An 18,058-nucleotide genomic window follows, 5' to 3' on the forward strand; every position below is an offset into this window, starting at 1 on the left:
CCAAAATAGTCCCTATAGTTTGATACAAATTCCGATTTGATCTATCTTCTTCAATTGTTCCCAAATTAGTCCTGAACTTTTGAAGATTGCTCAATTTAGTCCTTCAAGCTAAAATATTTTCAAAAAGATCCAAGAATAGGATATAAATAATTGATAAATGTCAAGAAATTGATATCAGTGTTTAGGTTGAATGTTTCAGACAAACTAAATTATTATAATTGTGTAAATTACTTGGCTGGGGAGGAGACTTCCTCTTAAATCATTTATCTGATCATATGTTTGAGATTTATTATTTATAAGTTTTATTCTAATATTTTGGACATTGAAAACAAGGATATCTAATCAATGTTAGATATCATGAACAACTAGGAACAAATCAGATTTTTAAGGTAAAATATGATTCAAAATACTAGATTTCTACAAATAGACACGAATTATCCAAAGGTCGGTACAAAATTATGACAACCAGCTATATTATAGAATACAAAATTTTGAAGAATTTCTTGAAAAACAAGAAAAAATTCTTGTAAAATTGGAATATATTCAAATAAGGATCCAAAAACTAAAACAACAACCTAATTTCAGTCAAAAGAGGAAAGCTATCACTATCATTTGATACATCTCTTATTACATCAAAATAGGAAAGAAAACAAGATACGAAAACCTCTAATTGATGAAGAAAAAATTATCAATCTTATCAATGATCTTCAAGATATTGCAGAATCTTTTATAAATCTTAAGATCGTAGATTTAAAAATGAACATAATTGTAGGCGATCAATACCTAGTTACTACTAGAAACATTCCGCGAGAACCACCAAGAGGTGAAAATGTGGGATCTTATCACACCCATCAGGGACTTGGTCAAGAAAGAACCAACTTCTCTTGCACCAAACATTCTATGAGAAGACAGTTTTGAGATCAATATATCCTTATGAGGTTTTTCTTAACTTTGAAGTACTTGAATTCAAAAATAAAGAAGATCTCATAGAGATGATTGAACATCAGCTATTGTAGCAAGAACACTTGATCTAAACAAAAAATGATTCATTAAAATTTTATAAATGAGTCTTATGAGATCAGTCAAAATTGATTGGAATATGACTTCGGCAGAAACCAAGGAATAAGACCTAATAAGAGAATCTCTTAGTGAGACAATGAGAAGAATGGCTACCCTCTTCAATGCAAAGTTATTAAGAGTTGACTATTTTAATAATCAAGATACAAATAATAAAAAGAAATACACTCAAGCTCTGTATAACTTAGAATTACACGATATTTGTTTGGGAAATGAATACATTATGTTATTCACTAAATACAGATAAATTCAAGGGTCGAGAAAAATATAGCCATGCAGCTTTTCTTCAACAAAATGTCAAGTTCCTAGAGAGAAATGTTGATAAGAGAATATATTCCCGACAATACAAACATTGTAGCCAAAAGTGCCTATTTTCTAAAAAAAATTGGCAGAGTGGTGTCATATGACTTCATTACAAAAGACTAAAGGGTGTTAACAAACGTACCCATCTATGTTGTAGAAAAAATGATCTTCTGACGATCATTGGAAATAAACAACAAATGCAGAAAGGAAAAAATTTAGATCTCATCCATATGACTGAATTGAGAGAAGTGGAAAAAATTCTTGGAAACAAAAACTTTATGATCTAGACAGAAAGTCAGATCTTACAAATCTGGACAAAGAATTGGACATCACAAAATAGGATTTCGTCCCATGCATTGAGATCATCTCGAAGCACTGGATGAACTCTAACAAGAAAAACTTTCAAAATAGCTCATACTAGATCTAATGAAAGTTTTAAAGATTATAATTATTGGACATGTGGAGAAAGATGACACATTTCAACCAACTGTCTAGAAAACAATAGAAAGTGAATAAGATGCTTCGAGCCAACTCTGGATATTGAAGAAGCGATTTATTATCAAAACTTGATTCAAGTATATCAGTTTGAGGATATTCTCTCAGGCGAAAGTATATATGCAAAAGAAAAAGTTTTGAGTTAAGAAGAATTTGATTTAGAGGCAAAGTTAGAATCCGACTGAAAAAGAAGTGTTTCGACACGAAACATGTGACGATTTGTCTAGATTCTTTAGCCAGACAATTATATTTCATAATATGTTCCAAATGATTACGAAAGAGAATCCTAGCACACAGAGATATCAATGATTCCATGTAGTACATGTAGAAAAGTTCTTATAAATTCTTCGTCTAAGAAACAAGAAACATCATCTAATCCGTAAGGTTTCCAGAAGGAAAATGACAATATCAATAGAACTTACAACAAACTGGATGAAGATAGTTCGATTAATATAATATAATTATATATTAAATAAATATATTTCGAGTCTTTCGAGTACTTGTTTTTTAGCGATAGTTCGATTAGTTCGCGAACATTTTCATATTTTTCGAGTCGAATTCGAACTCAAACTTTAATTCTAACCGAATTCGAGCCAAATGTTTTAAAATTTTCAATATTCGAATCAAGCTCAAACTCGAATAGAACTAATTCGAGCATTAAATTTTTGGTTATATTCGACTCGATTTGGTTTGTTTTAACTCCTTCTCCCTATATAGTTTAACTGAGAGCAAACTGCAGAAAACATAAACTCAAATCATAAATTCAAGAAACGGACAGTATCTAAGGATTAATGTTCCGAATAAAATTGCAAACATGAAAGGAAAAAATATTGAATTCAGTTCAGCGGGTTAAATTACCTGTTTAAATATTACATATCTTGCCATGCATGGGGTAAATGAATCGGGTAGCATTCAAACCAAACGTTGAATAACTCATTAAACCGAAATGACTGAATCGAAATAATCCAATCTTCCTCGTCTATTTGGTTTTGAGAAAATATAACCAAATTAATAGAATTAACAATTTTTTTATATAAATAAATAAATAGCCGATTTACCGAAATTATAGAGTTAAATTGATCTGTTCGATTATTTTGGTTTAACTAAAATATTGTTCAACCGAATCATGTTCATCGAATGACAAAATTATGAACAAATAATATCTTTTTTGCACAAATTGGTAATTAAAAATGTTAGAAACATGAGTTTTGTACTCATTTAGGATCGATAAAATAATTCGAACGAGTTATATAACAAACATAATTATTTTTTGATTATCAATTAAAGTGAATCAGAAATTAATTGAGTTCGAATTTTATCGATTGAAAAAATTTAATCGAAAATATTATGTATATATATTATTATAATATTATAATATTATATACATAATTTTTTTTAAAAAAAAAAAAAAGAAAGGAAGAAAAGAAAAGGTGCCGTGTGATTTGTGGTTGAAGAGGCACCTCTTCAACTCTTCAACCAATTCCCAAGTCATTGAATTAACTCAAACAATGCATCATTTTATGAGGATTAATAATGTCTCTTGATTTTCTTCTCGTTTGTTGTTTAAATATCACCGCTTAAAATTCAAATTTTCAAGATATAAAATCTTGAGTTTAGATTTTCTAAGTTTATATGCTCAGATTTGAACTTTAGAATTTAGTTCACTTATTTCTAAGGTTCGGGGCAATACAGTTTTAAGAAAAAAAAGTCAAACTCTTGTCTCGACTATTTTTTTATAATCATTTAGTTCACTTATTTCTATCTCGTGATTTCTAAAGACAAAATAAAAGAATACCAACAAAAAATAAATGCTGATCAGTTCATCTTTTGCTGTTGCTTAATGGTTCAAACCATTGTGAAAGCAAGGTTTCAAGAAACGAGGCAGCAAAGTCAACATGGCATTGGCTAAAATAAAAATGACTTTAATTAACTAAGTCGTCTGCAAGTACATACATCTCCATTTGTTAATCTAATCCATTGGCAAAAAAAAGTTGTGAAAACTTTATTTTAAAGATCTTGGATCTTCAGTTTTGATAACACTTTTATTCGATTCGTGCATTTGATTGTAGATTACCATCAAGTCATGAAGAATGTGCTTTGAAGATGGAATCTTGATTTCTGGTTTTCAGTTTTAGATACTACTGAAGATTCAAGCTTGATAGATGGCGGCGGCTTATGCAGCGTTAATGTCTCTTATGCATACTCTAGAGATGATCTTGCACCCTTCCCAACAGCTACGTATAAACACAATACAGATTGAGTCTCTGCTGCAAAAGGTTCGTTCCCTTCAAGAATTTCTTGAAGATTATTCGCACAGAGACCATGAAGAAATGGCTGCATTGGGGAAGTCGAATTGCAGATAAGGCTCGTGCAGCGGACATCGTCATTGACTACCATGTGTTGGATCAAATTCTAGCGCGATTAAAGGGTGGAGAGGCAGAGAGCTCCACTGGCTTCTCTGAATATATACAGAATCTTATAAAAGAGATGGAAGATTTGATCGAGATGGAAGTGATGAGTATTATTAAAGAGACTACTAGGGCCTTGGAGGAAGCTCGGTCACTCGAAGATTTTTCGCCTGCTGGTTCGTCAAGGTTAGCTCCCAATGACCACAATACTCCGGTGGGTTCTGTTGAAAAGTTGAATGAAATAATGGAAACGCTCACAGGACATCAATCAAATCGTCAAATCATAGCAATCGTTGGAATGGGAGGTATCGGTAAAACGACTCTAGCTAAAAATGTCTACAAACATCCACATACTGCACATTACTTTCATATTCGTGCTTGGGCCACAGTATCTCAAAATTATAGTGCACGAGAAATTATTTTAGAAATGCTGTCAGAAATTGATCGAAGCAAACAAGAGAGTGTTTCAAGTACTCATGATGATCAGTTGCATGAACAGTTGTACAAAAGCAAACAACAGAGCGTTCTAAGTGATGATCAGTTAGGTGAACAATTACACAAGATCTTATCTGGTATGAGGTATTTGATTGTGATGGATGATTTCTGGAGTATCGAGGCTTGGGATAACATACGTGCATTCCTTCCCGATAACCGTAATGGAAGTCGAATTATGATAACAACAAGGCTGTTAAATGTAGCCAGGCAATTAAACTCTTCTGTGTCTTTTGAAATGGAACTTTTAGACGATGTTCAAAGTTGGATGCTGTTGTGTGACAAGGTATTTGGAAAAGAAGGTTGCCCTTCTGAACTTGAAGAATTGGGAAAGGATATTGCAAAAAAATGTAGAGGACTTCCTCTAGCAATTGTAGCCATAGGTGGACTTCTGGCAAAGTCTAACAAGACACGAGAGGTGTGGGAAGATACTATGGAAAATCTGAACTCCATTATTAGCTCAGGGGATGAAGGGAATTGCATGGAGATATTAAAATTGAGTTATAAAAATTTGCCTATTCATTTGAAACCATGCTTCCTCTACATAGCTGCTATTTCCAAACATCGCCAGTCTATATTACCTGATATTGCTTGGTCATTGGTTGGAGAGGGTTTTTTAAAACCAGTCAGAGATAAAAGTTTGGAAGAGGTTGCGAATGAGTACATAACAGATCTTATTGACAGAAACCTTATTTTTTTTCTTGAAGTTGGGGGCATTGGCCGAGTAAAATTTTTGGGTATGCATGATTTCTTAGGGGACCTCTGCATGAAGCAAGTTCAAGAAGAAAATTTTCTTTCTGTCATACATGAACACAACCTTCACATGGCAACCTCTCAAGCCTTTAATATATTTCGACAAGCATCACAAATACGCTCTACTACTCGTGTGTATGCTTCACGTCTAATAGTATGGAATGGGTTGGAAATGGACGGAGAATATTCGCCGGTCGAGGAAGACATTACGCAGCTACCATACCTACGGTTATCTTTTCTAGACAGTCAGAATTTGCATTTCATGAGGAGGAGATTTATTGATTCGATACCCTTTTTTTGGTGTCTACAGAGTTTGATTGTTATGAGTAACCCTGGTAATGTAATCACTCTACCATCGGAAATCTGGGACTTGCCACTACTCAGACATCTCTTTTCCAATATTGTTTTTCTATGTGATCCTATTCCTCCTCATTATCGCAACGACGGGCGTGATCCTCATATTTTGTAAACTCTACAAACTCTCGTTGGTGTTTTAGATTTTAGGTGTGGAGAGGAGGTTTATAAAAGAGCGCCAAATCTAAAGACATTGAAAGTTGTTTATTCTCCTCAATCCCGACCAGAGCGATGGGATGCTGACTTCGGCCTTCACAATCTTGCCCACTTGCATAAGCTCGAGACATTAAAGTTCCATTCAATGGGTCCAATTTCTTTGAATCACCTCAGCTTCCCACCCTCTCTCAAAAAGTTGACTTTAATTGGCTGCCATTTGCCTTGGAAAGACATGACAATTGTGGGTTCTTTGCCTAAGCTCGAGGAACTTGGGCTACATAACTGCAGATTTGAAGACCAGATGTGGCGTCTAGTAGACGAGGAATTTCTTAGATTGAAAAAACTAGGAATTGGTACGAGTGAGTTACTACATTGGGAAGCAAACAAGAGACACTTTCCAATCCTAGAGCACCTGCTTCTTCGAAGTTTAAATCTGGAGGAATTTCCTGAAGACTTTGGGGAACACCCAACACTTGGAAAAATTGAAGTGGATTCTTGTAGCGATTCTACCAACGATTGGTCAGAGCAAGTACGTGAGGAACAAGAGAGGTTTGGAAATGAGGACCTTCAAGTCATAATTATACCAAAGAGAGAGGATGATTAAAGTTACGAGCTTCAATGGCCATGCATTCTTGCAAGGTATTTTCAGAAAAAGAGGTCATTTTGGAAAATCTTTAATTTGTAACTCTGTTGTGTCAAATCATTTTCGTCAAACCATTTTTCTAAAAAGAACACTCATTGTCGGGATGAGCCGATGAAAGATGAATAATATATAAATGATAAATCAATATATTTGGATGAGGCGATGAAAGATGATGTTAATCTTTCAGAGAACTTGAGTCAAACATTTGACAAATAATGTATGATTAATCAATCAATATTTTATTCTTTACGTCAACAGATATTTCTTATTATTTTGTCATTACTAATTCTTTTTACTTCATTAATGTTTATTTATGAATAATAGTCTGTATAGATTTTCTCGAAAAAATGGATGTGCAATAACGTAGAAACAATTTTATTTGAAATAAAATTAGTTAATATTGTTTGAGATTTTTACTTTTTACCATAATTTTTTACTTTTTCACAATACGTTATCAGCACGAAGCTCTAAAAGTCCTTCGTACTTTTCCAAGCTCCAAACAGAAGAAAAAGGTAACAAAAGTAATAATATTTATTTTACTGTTATTTATTTATTGTGTATATATTTAATATATAATATAATGTTATTATTAGAAATAATAAAAATAAAATTTTCAAAAACTTGTTATAAATCCTGGGAGGATGTTAAGATGACATCCCACACTCCCGGTAAGGGATACGACAAGTATAAAAGCCTATAAGGTTTTTAAACAAAATAACTTATGACACTTCATTATAATAATGTGATATGATATACATAATTATTTAAACATGACTAATATTATATACATCATATTATTATCATAAAATTATACAAATACATACATTTTTTTTGTACACCAACGGTCATAAACGGTAACAAAACGGCTAATTTTTTCCCTATAAATATGGTCTCACGAACTCTTTCAATCACTCCAACTTTCTTCTATTCTCTAAAAATTATTCTTCTTCAATTTTTTCGAAGAAAAAAGAAGATGACTTTCTCAAGGTTATTTTTAATTATTTTGGTTATCATACTCATGAGTCTTTTATTTATCGGAGAATATCCTCCTCGTGTGTTTTCTTTATTTTTACAAATGCTTGTAATTGTTGTTTATCCATTACTTTGTATTGCAATATTCATTAACTAATAAAATGCATCGTAATTTTTTAGTACCACCATGTCAAATTTGACAAAGCTCGAATTTGTTGCGCTCGACATCACGGGAAAAAATTATATGCCATGGACTCTCGATGTAGAAATGCATCTTGAGTCATTGGGTCTAAGCGAGACCATTAAAGAAAATGGTATATCTTCATCACAAGAAAAAGCAAAAAGCTATAATATTTTTGCGTCGACATCTCGATGAAGGTTTAAAATGTAAATATCTCATCGAAAAAGATCCCATGGCTCTGTGGAAAGGATTGAAAGAAAGATTTGAACATATAAGGGAAGTTATACTTCCGACCGCCCGTGATGAATGGAATATGTTAAGATTCCAAGATTTTAAGAAAGTCAGTGATTATAATTCAGCGATGTATCGAATAATTTCGCAGCTAAAATTTTGTGGACATGAGGTTACAGAATCGGAAATGCTTGAAAAAATATTTTCCACGTTTCACGCATCAAATATAACTTTACAGCAACAATATAGAGTGCATGGATTTGCGAGATATTCTGAACTCATCGCCTGTCTTCTTGTGGCGGAAAAAAACAATTAGCTATTAATGAGAAATCATCAGTCCCGACCCACTGGATCAACAGCATTTTCAGAAGTAAATGCTGTGAGTAAAAATGAATTTAAACCTGGAAATCAAAATCAAATCCAGAGACAAGGTTTTGGTCGAGGTCGAGGTCGTGGTCGTGGACGTGGACGTGGAATTGGTCGTGGTCGTGGTCGTGGTCGAGGCCGTGGTTTTGAAAACAATAGAGATAGTTATTTTTATAACTCATCTCAAAAGGGCGTCACGAACCATCCACAGAAAAGGTATCATGAGAACATGAGTGTTAATGAAAATCACTCGAAAAGATTTGAAAGTTCTTGTTTCAGATACGGCACTCCAGGACATTTGTCTCGTATTTGTCGAGCCCCTGAGCACCTTTGCAAGCTCTATAAAGAATCGATAAAGGGGAAAGAAAAAGAGACCAACTTCACTGAACGAAGTGACCGTTTGAGTGATTCAACTCATTTTGATGCTGCTGATTTTATGAATGATTTCTCTGGAAATGATCAATATGTTGGTGGGATAGAAATGAATAATATTGATGCTACAGATTTTCTCAATGATTTCTCTGAAAATGAACAATATAATGGTAGAATATAAATGTACAATAATTTATTTTTCATGTATTCATATAATAATGTTTTATTGTACAATTATGATATGTGTTATATTTACATATGTATTGTCAGTAATTTTATTTCATTGCATATTTTTTTTTTTGAAGTTCAAAAATGGAAAATGATATGAGCAAAGCTGAAGTTTGCATACCCGATAGTGGTACAACGCACACTATCCTCCGAGATAAAAGATATTTCTTGGAACTAAAACCAACAAAAACAACGGTGAATACAATATCAGGTCCTGTAGACTTGATTAAAGGATGTGGTAAATCACAATTTTTGTTACCTAATGGTACAAAATTTTTGATCAATGATGCTTTATATTCACCACAATCGAAAAGAAATTTGTTGAGTTTTAATGATATATATTCCCATGGTTATGATACTCAAACAATGAATGAAGGGAATGAGAAGTATATGTGTCTTATCACATATAAATCAGGAAAGAAATATGTGATTGAAAAACTACCAATGCTCCCTACTGGATTGCATTATACACATATAAGTCTCATTGAATCAAACATGGTAGTTGATAACTCTTCAATATTAACCAATTGGCATGATCGATTAGGACATCCTGGTTCAACAATGATGCGAAGAATTATAGAAAATACACATGGTTATCCGCTGAAAGACCAGAAGATCTTTCAGAATAATAAGTTTCAATGTAAAGCATGTTCTCTTGGAAAACTTATTATAAGACCATCACCAGCCAAAATCCAAACTGAATCACCAATGTTTCTTGAACGTATTCAGGGTGATATTTGTGGACCAATCCATCCACCATGTGGACCATTCAGATACTTTATGGTATTGATTGATGCCTCCAGCAGATGGTCACATGTATGTTTATTGTCAACTCGAAATGTTGCATTTGCAAGATTACTTGCTCAAATAATAAAATTGAGGAATCAATTTCCCGATTATACAATCAAGAAAATTAGACTTGATAATGCTGGTGAATTTACTTCCCAAACTTTCAATGATTATTGTATGTCTATGGGAATCATTGTTGAGCATCATGTTGCTCATGTACATACACAGAATGGATTGGCTGAATCATTGATTAAACGTCTGCAAATGATTGCTAGACCAATGATTATGAAAACAAAGCTCCCTATTTCTATATGGGGACATGCAATTTTACATGCTGCTTCATTAATTCGCATCAGACCAAGTGCATATCATAAATACTCCCCATTGCAGCTTGCATTTGGTAAAGAACCAGACATTTCTCATCTGAGAATTTTTGGATGTATGGTGTATGTGCCTATTGCACCACCGCAACGAAAGAAAATGGGACCTCAAAGAAAGGTTGGAATTTATATCGGTTATGATAGTCCATCAATCATTCGATATCTTGAACCTCAGACAGGCGACGTGTTCACAGCACGTTTTGCTGATTGTCATTTTAATGAGGAAATCTTCCCAATGTTAGGGAGAGAACAAAAACATACCGAAAAAGAAATTACATGGTATGTATCATCATTGTTACATCTGGATCCAAGAACAAAACAATGTGAAAAAGATGTACAGCAAATTGTGCACTTGCAAAGAATAGCAAATCAAATACCAGATGCATTTGCAGACACATAAGGGGTAACTAAATCATATATACATGCTGCAAATGCCCCTGCTCGAATTGAAATTCCGAAGAAACAAATTGAAAATACTCATGATGTCATTAAACGCCTGAAGCGTGGAAGGCCAGTCGGTTCCAAGGATAAAAATCCTCGAAAAAGAAAATTCATAGAGAAACACGATGATCACAAAATAAAGAATGATGTTCCTGAAGAAACACTTGATGATCACAAAATAGAGAATGGTGTTCCTGAAGAAACACATGATGATGAAAATGTTCTGTCAGAACCACAAACTGACGAGAATCATGAAATCTCTATCAATTATATTAATACTGGAAAAATATGGAACCGAAAAGATATAGAAGAAATTGATGATATATTTCTTATAATGTGGCAATCGACATCATAAATGATAATGAAGATTATGAACCAAAATCTTTTGGTGAATGTAAAAATCGGCAGGATTGGATAAAATGGAAAGAAGTCATCCAGGTTGAATTGGATTCGTTAAATAAACGTAATGTTTTTGGACCTATAGTCCTTACACCTGAAGGTATAAAACCTGTTAGATACAAATGGGTTTTTATTCGAAAGCGAAATGAGAAAAATGAAATAGTAAGATATAAAGCTCGACTTGTTGCACAAGGTTTTTCTCAAAGGCCTGGAATTGATTATGAAGAAACATATTCTCCCGTGATGGATGCAATTACGTTTCGGTATTTGATTAGCTTGGCGGTATCTGAAAATTTAGAAATGCGTCTTATGGATGTTGTTACAGCTTACTTATATGGATCACTTGATAGTAATATATATATGAAAATCCCTGAAGGATTTAAGATGTCTGAAGCACAAAGTTCAAAACCCAGAGAATGTTATTCTGTGAAATTACAAAGATCGTTATATGGGTTAAAGCAATCCGGCCGAATGTGGTATAATCGGCTAAGTGATCACTTGATGAAAAAGGATATGTAAATAATTCAATATGCCCTTGTGTTTTCATTAAGAAAACAACATCCGGATGCGTAATTATTGCTGTATATGTTGATGATTTAAACATCATTGGAACAAATAAGGAAATTCAAGAATTTGTGTCATACTTGAAGGAAGAATTTGAAATGAAAGATCTTAGAAAAACCAAGTATTGTCTGGGTTTACAAATTGAACAAAAAGAATGTGGAATGTTTGTTCACCAGACAAATTATACAGAAAAGATCCTTAAACGTTTTAATATGGATAAATCAAATCCTTTAAGTACTGCAATAGTTGTTAGATCATTAAACATAGAAAAGGATCCATTCCGTCCATGTGAAGATGATGAAGATATTCTTGGTCCAGAAGTATCATATCTAAGTGCTATCGATGCCCTTATGTATCTTACAAATTGTACAAGGCCTGATATATCTTTTGCCGTAAATTTGTTGGCAAGATTTAGCACATATCCAACAAAGAGACACTGGAACGGAATTAAACATATATTCCATTATCTACGAGGAACGACAGACTTGGGACTTTTGTATTCAAAAGATGCTAATCCAAGTATAATTGGTTATGCCGATGCTGGATACTTATCTGATCCACACAATGCACGTTCCTAAACTGGATATGTATTTACTCGTGGAGGCACTGCAATTTCTTGGCGTTCACAGAAACAAACGCTCGTAACAACTTCATCAAATCATGCCGAGATTATTGCACTACATGAAGCAAGCCGTGAATGTGTGTGGTTAAAATCAATGACCCAACATATCCAAATCTCATGCGGATTATCATTCGACGAGAAGCCTGTGATACTATATGAAGATAATACTGCATGTGTTGCTCAAATGAAAGAGGGATACATAAAAAGCGACAGAACTAAACATATTCCTCCTAAGTTCTTCGCATTCACCAAAGAGCTTAGAGAAGAATAAATGTATTGATGTTCGTCACATTCAATCAAGTGAAAACTTATCAGATCTTTTCACAAAGGCACTTCCTACATCAATATTCAGAAATCACATATATAATATTGGGATACGCAATCTACGAAATTTGTGAAGAATTGTTCGTGTCAACATGAGGGGGAGCTTACGTGACTGCACTCTTTTTCCCTTACTATGTTTTTTATCCCAATGGGTTTTTCCTAGTAAAGTTTTTAACGAGGCAGTACAAAAACACGTAATGAAGACATCATCGTATCATGATCATCATCACAATGGGGAGTGTTGAAAATAGTATTTGAATGTTGAAAAAGTAATAGTTGAATATTTGAATGTTGAAAATAAGAGTTGTAAAATTAGAAATTTGTGTGTGATGATGTAGGTAATGATGTATTTTATTTTTGGATTATTTGTAAAGATTTCCTATAAATAGATCTCTCATTTGTGAATAAATTCACAATTGAGTAGAGAGAAAAATATTATAAAGTGGTGTAGTTTGATAATTTTGAGAGTTTGAGATTTTTACTTTTTACCATAAATTTTTACTTTTCACAACAAATATAATAAATAATAATAAAATTATATGTTTTTCTAAATTCATTTTTAATCACTTACATATCTCTAATTTGGAAAAGTTTGCATGTTTTCATGTATGCTGAGTTCTTGACACTTGGTTCACAATTCTCCACCTTGTCAAACTCCAGGCTCTGGAGTGAAGTCTCCATTCTAGCCCCTTTGAGGGCTACTCCTTTCGGACAACATTGATTAGCTCCAAGTTTTTGTACACATATCTGCCAGATTGTGTTCAGTGCTTATTTCTAGACTTGTGTCATTCCAGACTCAATTGTTTCTCTCACAAAGTGCAACTTGACATCTATGTTTTTGCACCTTTCATGGAATACCTGGTGCTTGGATAAGTGAATGGCCCTTTGGATATCACAATAAACTAAAATTCTTTTGTGGAAAACCAAGTTCTTCAGTAAATCCTTTTATCCAGATGGCTTCCTTCATAGCCTCTGTCACGGCAATGTACTCTGCTTCTGTGGTGGATAAGGCCACAACATGTTGCAGCATTGGTTTCCAATTCACGGCTGTCCCATGTACTGTAAACATGTACCCTGTAAGAGACTTGTGGATATCTATGCTTCCTTCATAATCTGAGTCTGCATAACCACTGATGAGTTCTGCTTGATTACTTCTCATTTTGAACTTTAGACCATCATCCAGAGTTCCTTTAATATATCTCATAATCCATTTCAGGGCTAACCAGTGTTCTTTACCTGGAATGGCCATGAATCGGCTAACTAGGCTTACAGCATAAGCAAGATCGGGTCTTGAACAAATCATTGGATACATCAGACTGCCAACCCCGTTACCATATGGCTCATTCCTCATATACTCCTGATTTTTTTGAGGACGTTGTGCATTAGAGAGCTTAAAGTGTTGTGCAATCGGGCCTTGCACTGGCTCTGAATCCATCGTGCCAAACCTTTCTAAGACCTTCTCGAGATAACCTATCGGAGCCAAGTGAAGCTCTCTCATGCTTCTCTGTCTGTTGATTTCCATCCCCAATATCTTCCTAGCAGCACCCAGATCCTTCATTTCGAACTCCATGTTGAATTGAACCTTCAGATTAGAGATTTCAGTCATATCAGGATAGGCTAGGAGCTTATCGTCTACATATAGTAGGAGGTAGATCAACTTGCCACCAGATAGCTTTTTTGTATAAACACACCAGCCATAGCTGCTCCTTTCAAACTCAAGGTTGATCATAAAATCAACAAACCTCTTACACCATTGCCTTGGGGCTTGTTTTATCCCACACAATGATATTTTCAATAGGCAAACAAATGTAGTTTCTGACTCAACTTCGAAGCCTTCAGGCTGTTGCATATATATAGTTTCTTCAAGTTCTCCATGAAGAAAACGAAGAAAGGCTGTCTTACCATCTAATTGTTCCAATTAAAGATCTTCATAGGCTACAATTGAGAGTATTTTTCTAATGGACCTGTGTTTAACAGCAGGTGAGAAGATCTCATTGTAGTCTATGGCTTCTACTTGAGAGAACACTTTAGCAACTAGTCTTGCCTTGTATCTTGGTATCTCCACTGTGGGAATCCCTTCCTTTTTCTTAAAGAACCACTTAGAGCTAATGACATTCTTTCCTGGTGGCTTAGGGACCAATTCCCAGGTGGTGTTCTTTTGAAGTGAGTTTATTTCTTTTTTCATTACCAAGGTCCAGAGATATTTTTGCCTTGAGTTCATGGATTCTCTGTAGCTTATTGGTTCTTCCAGTTTTATCTTTGTGGCTACAGTGAAGGCATACGAAACAAGATCTGCAGGACCATATTTCTGTAGAGGCTTGACGAGTCTCCTTTGTCTATCTCTTTCCACTTGATAGTCTTGGCTAATATCAAGCTCTTGAGATGAATTTAATAATTGTTAAACGTCATCACTTTCTTGCCCTTGAGGATGAGCGGGAGCTGTAGGAACTCCACCTCGATTAAAGTATCCCTTTTCAAATCTGATTCAGTATATGGTGACGTTGAAATAAGATTTTTCTTCATTGGGAATTCATCTTCGTTAAAGGAGACATCTCTGCTAATAATGGTTTTCTGCATACTTGATAAGGCCAAATCTTACAAAGATTTTAGGGATTTGATTTGATAATATTTGCCCTTATCTAGACTTTTTATCCTAATTATGTGCTTAATTTAATTAATAATTGTAGATTTAAATAAAAAGTGAAAAGTGTTTAAATTAGGAGATAAAATAAATTTGCTAGATTTCAAAGGAAATAAAATATTCTTATTCCTTGATGATATTGAATTTTTGGAGAAATCTATGTAAATCTTTATAAATATCTTATTTACACTTTCTTTACTGGACATGGGCTTAAAAAGAAAAAAAGAAGAGGCTCATTGAGGAGAATAAAAGGGCAGAAGCGTACAAGAGAAGAAAGGCAGCCGAGAACAGAAGTACAGAAGGAGACGGAATAGGAGGACAGCGCGGAAGAAGAAAAAAGGGGAGGAAGAAGGAAGGCAAAACCAGCGAGGAATTCCTCACACGCTACAAATTACAGAGAATCTCTTTCCATTCCTTCTTAATCATGTTTTCTGCATTGAATTTAAACAGTGAATTGCAATTTTATTTTAAGTTTATGGAGTTGATTTTTATAGACTAAGACCATGATAGGGCCGAGACATATTATTTTTTGATGTTTTGAGTTTGATTCAATTAGATTATTTATTTTATTCATTGATTGATGTCGTTTATCACGTGTTCTTTTAATCTGGCCAATTAAATAGAATATTTGTTGGTTAATCTAAAACCGGAAGGCAATAGATTAATATTTGCTTCACACATCAATCAACACGTGGTTAAATTGACTAGAAATAGTATTCGATTACAGTGTACGACTTTAGGTTGAAAAACTGGAATTTCGCAGCAATATAATGCGGTTGAATCTAATTAAATTCAGTTAGAAATAATTGGACTGTTAGATTTAATTAGGTTTATTAATTCGAGGAATCGTTTAATAAATAATTTTGGGAATTCCGTCGTGAATTAAATAATTAATTTATTGAATATGAATTTGACACGTAGATTATAAATTGTCTCGGTACCGTTGTGCGCCTTAGTCGTTTTTAAATAATTTGAATTTTCGTCTAGTTTAATAATTTAGATTTTTTTTTTGCTTTAGTTAATTTATTTAAATTGTTTAATTTAGTTTTGATTAATCTATCTCTCCCATCATTTGAATTTTATTAGCTTGAATTAGGAAAAATAATTCATATTCTAGTAATTAAACATCGATCTCTGTGGGTACGATACCTGGACTCATCTCCAAATACTATTACTTGACCTAGTCCGCTTGCTAGATTTATTCCCAACCGAAATCGTCGGTCAAGTTTTTGGCGCCGTTGCCGGGGATTGAATTGTTTAATATTAGGATTTATTATTTTCTTGAGATTAGGTTTTTATTTTATTTTGTCGATTCTACGCATATTAGTACGTTTGAAGTTTGTTATTTATTTTCAGGGATTATCTTACTGTGCATGAGCCGTGCTAAAGGAAGGACAGAATTGGAGCCATTTGATCCAGAGATTGAGAATAATTTTCGACGGAGACGTAGAGCACAAAGGGAGAAATCCTCAGACTTTGACGTGGAAGAACAGTTAAAACCAGAGGACGAGGTTGAAACAGCAGGGATGGAAGTAATGGACAACGAGGAAGATGATCGCACTGTCTATGATCTCACTAGACAAACCACTGGAGGTTATGGTTCTAGCATCACTCGCCCTACTGTGGAAGCAAATAATTTTGAGTTGAAGCCATCCATCATTCAAATGATACAATATCAAGTGAGATTTGGAGGATCGCAGACCGAGGATCCTAATGCACATCTGGAGGGATTTCTATCTATCTGTGACACAATCAAGTTCAATGGAGTGAGCACGAATGCCATAAGATTGATACTATTCCCCTTCTCTTTGCATGGTGAAGCAGCAGAATGGCTTAGAGATCTACCAGCTGGCTCTATTACTACATGGAATGGTTTGGTGGAAATGTTCATGAATCAATATTTTCCACCCACCAAGCTAGCACAACTGCGTATGGATATTTCATCTTTTCGCCAGAAGGATGGGGAGACATTACATACAGCTTGGGGAAGATTTAGAAAGATGTTGAGGAGGTGTCCTCAACATGGTTTCTCTTCATCTGAGCAAGTTCAGATTTTTTATAACGGAGTAGATCCTTCTGTGCGTTCCATGCTAGATGCGGCAGCCAATGGTAGCTTATACAGGAAGACTCCACGAGTTGCACTTGAAATAATTTCAAATATGGCTGAAAATAGTGCGGGTTGGACAGATATTAAATGAGAAAAGAAGGCTGGAGTTCTTGAAATGGATGTGTTGAACGCACTTACTGCTAAGATTGATGGGTTGGCCCATCAATTCTCTCAGCTGAAATCAAATCAAACAAATCAGGTCCAAGGAATAGTCATCGAGGAACAACCCATTTTTTATGAAGAAGCAGTGAATTTTGTGGGGAATCAATGGAGACAACAATCAAATCCATACAGTTCCACATACAATCCATGATGGAAGCATCACCCTAATTTGTCTTGGAAGAATACGGAGAATTCCCTTAATCCAACACATATTCCTCCACTGCTCATTCCTCAACAAGTGAGACAACAAGGATTATTGGTACCTGCAGCACCTCCAGGATTCAAGCAAGAAGATCAAAGACCAATTTATGAGGATTTTATGATGAAACATGTTGTGGGAATGGAGACGAGACTGCAGAATCATGATGGTATCTTACGAAGGTTGGATGCTCAAATGGGTCAAATAGCCAATCAATTAGCAAATCGACCCCTTGGAACACTACCAAGTGATACTGAGAAAAATCCGAAAGGAGTGAATACAGTGAGTACAGTGATCAAGGTCGAGGAAGAGGAACCAAAGAGGCAGAATTCTACAGATATAGAGGCAAGGAATGATGGAGGAATGAAACCAAAATGGAAGATGCTAAGGAACAGAACA

At 34.5% G+C, this 18,058-nt stretch overlaps 1 protein-coding gene across 1 annotated transcript; it reads left to right on the plus strand.

The window, feature by feature from the left end:
• The first annotated feature begins 3,701 nt into the window (after positions 1–3,701).
• LOC142521195 (putative late blight resistance protein homolog R1A-10) lies at positions 3,702–15,636 on the plus strand. The gene is made up of 2 exons (XM_075624421.1): positions 3,702–6,677; positions 14,531–15,636. The coding sequence occupies exon 1, from the start codon at positions 4,198–4,200 to the stop codon at positions 5,995–5,997; it is 1,800 nt and encodes a 599-aa protein (XP_075480536.1). The 5' UTR covers positions 3,702–4,197; the 3' UTR covers positions 5,998–6,677; positions 14,531–15,636.
• The last annotated feature ends 2,422 nt before the right edge of the window (positions 15,637–18,058 follow it).

The sequence above is a fragment of the Primulina tabacum genome, chromosome 12, assembly GCF_025594145.1.
Source record: "Primulina tabacum isolate GXHZ01 chromosome 12, ASM2559414v2, whole genome shotgun sequence".
Lineage (NCBI taxonomy): Eukaryota > Viridiplantae > Streptophyta > Magnoliopsida > Lamiales > Gesneriaceae > Primulina > Primulina tabacum.

Coding starts and splice junctions, on each gene's coding strand:
- LOC142521195 (XM_075624421.1), top strand. CDS start 4,198: ATGAAGAAATGGCTGCATTGGGGAAGTCGAATTGCAGATAAGGCTCGT.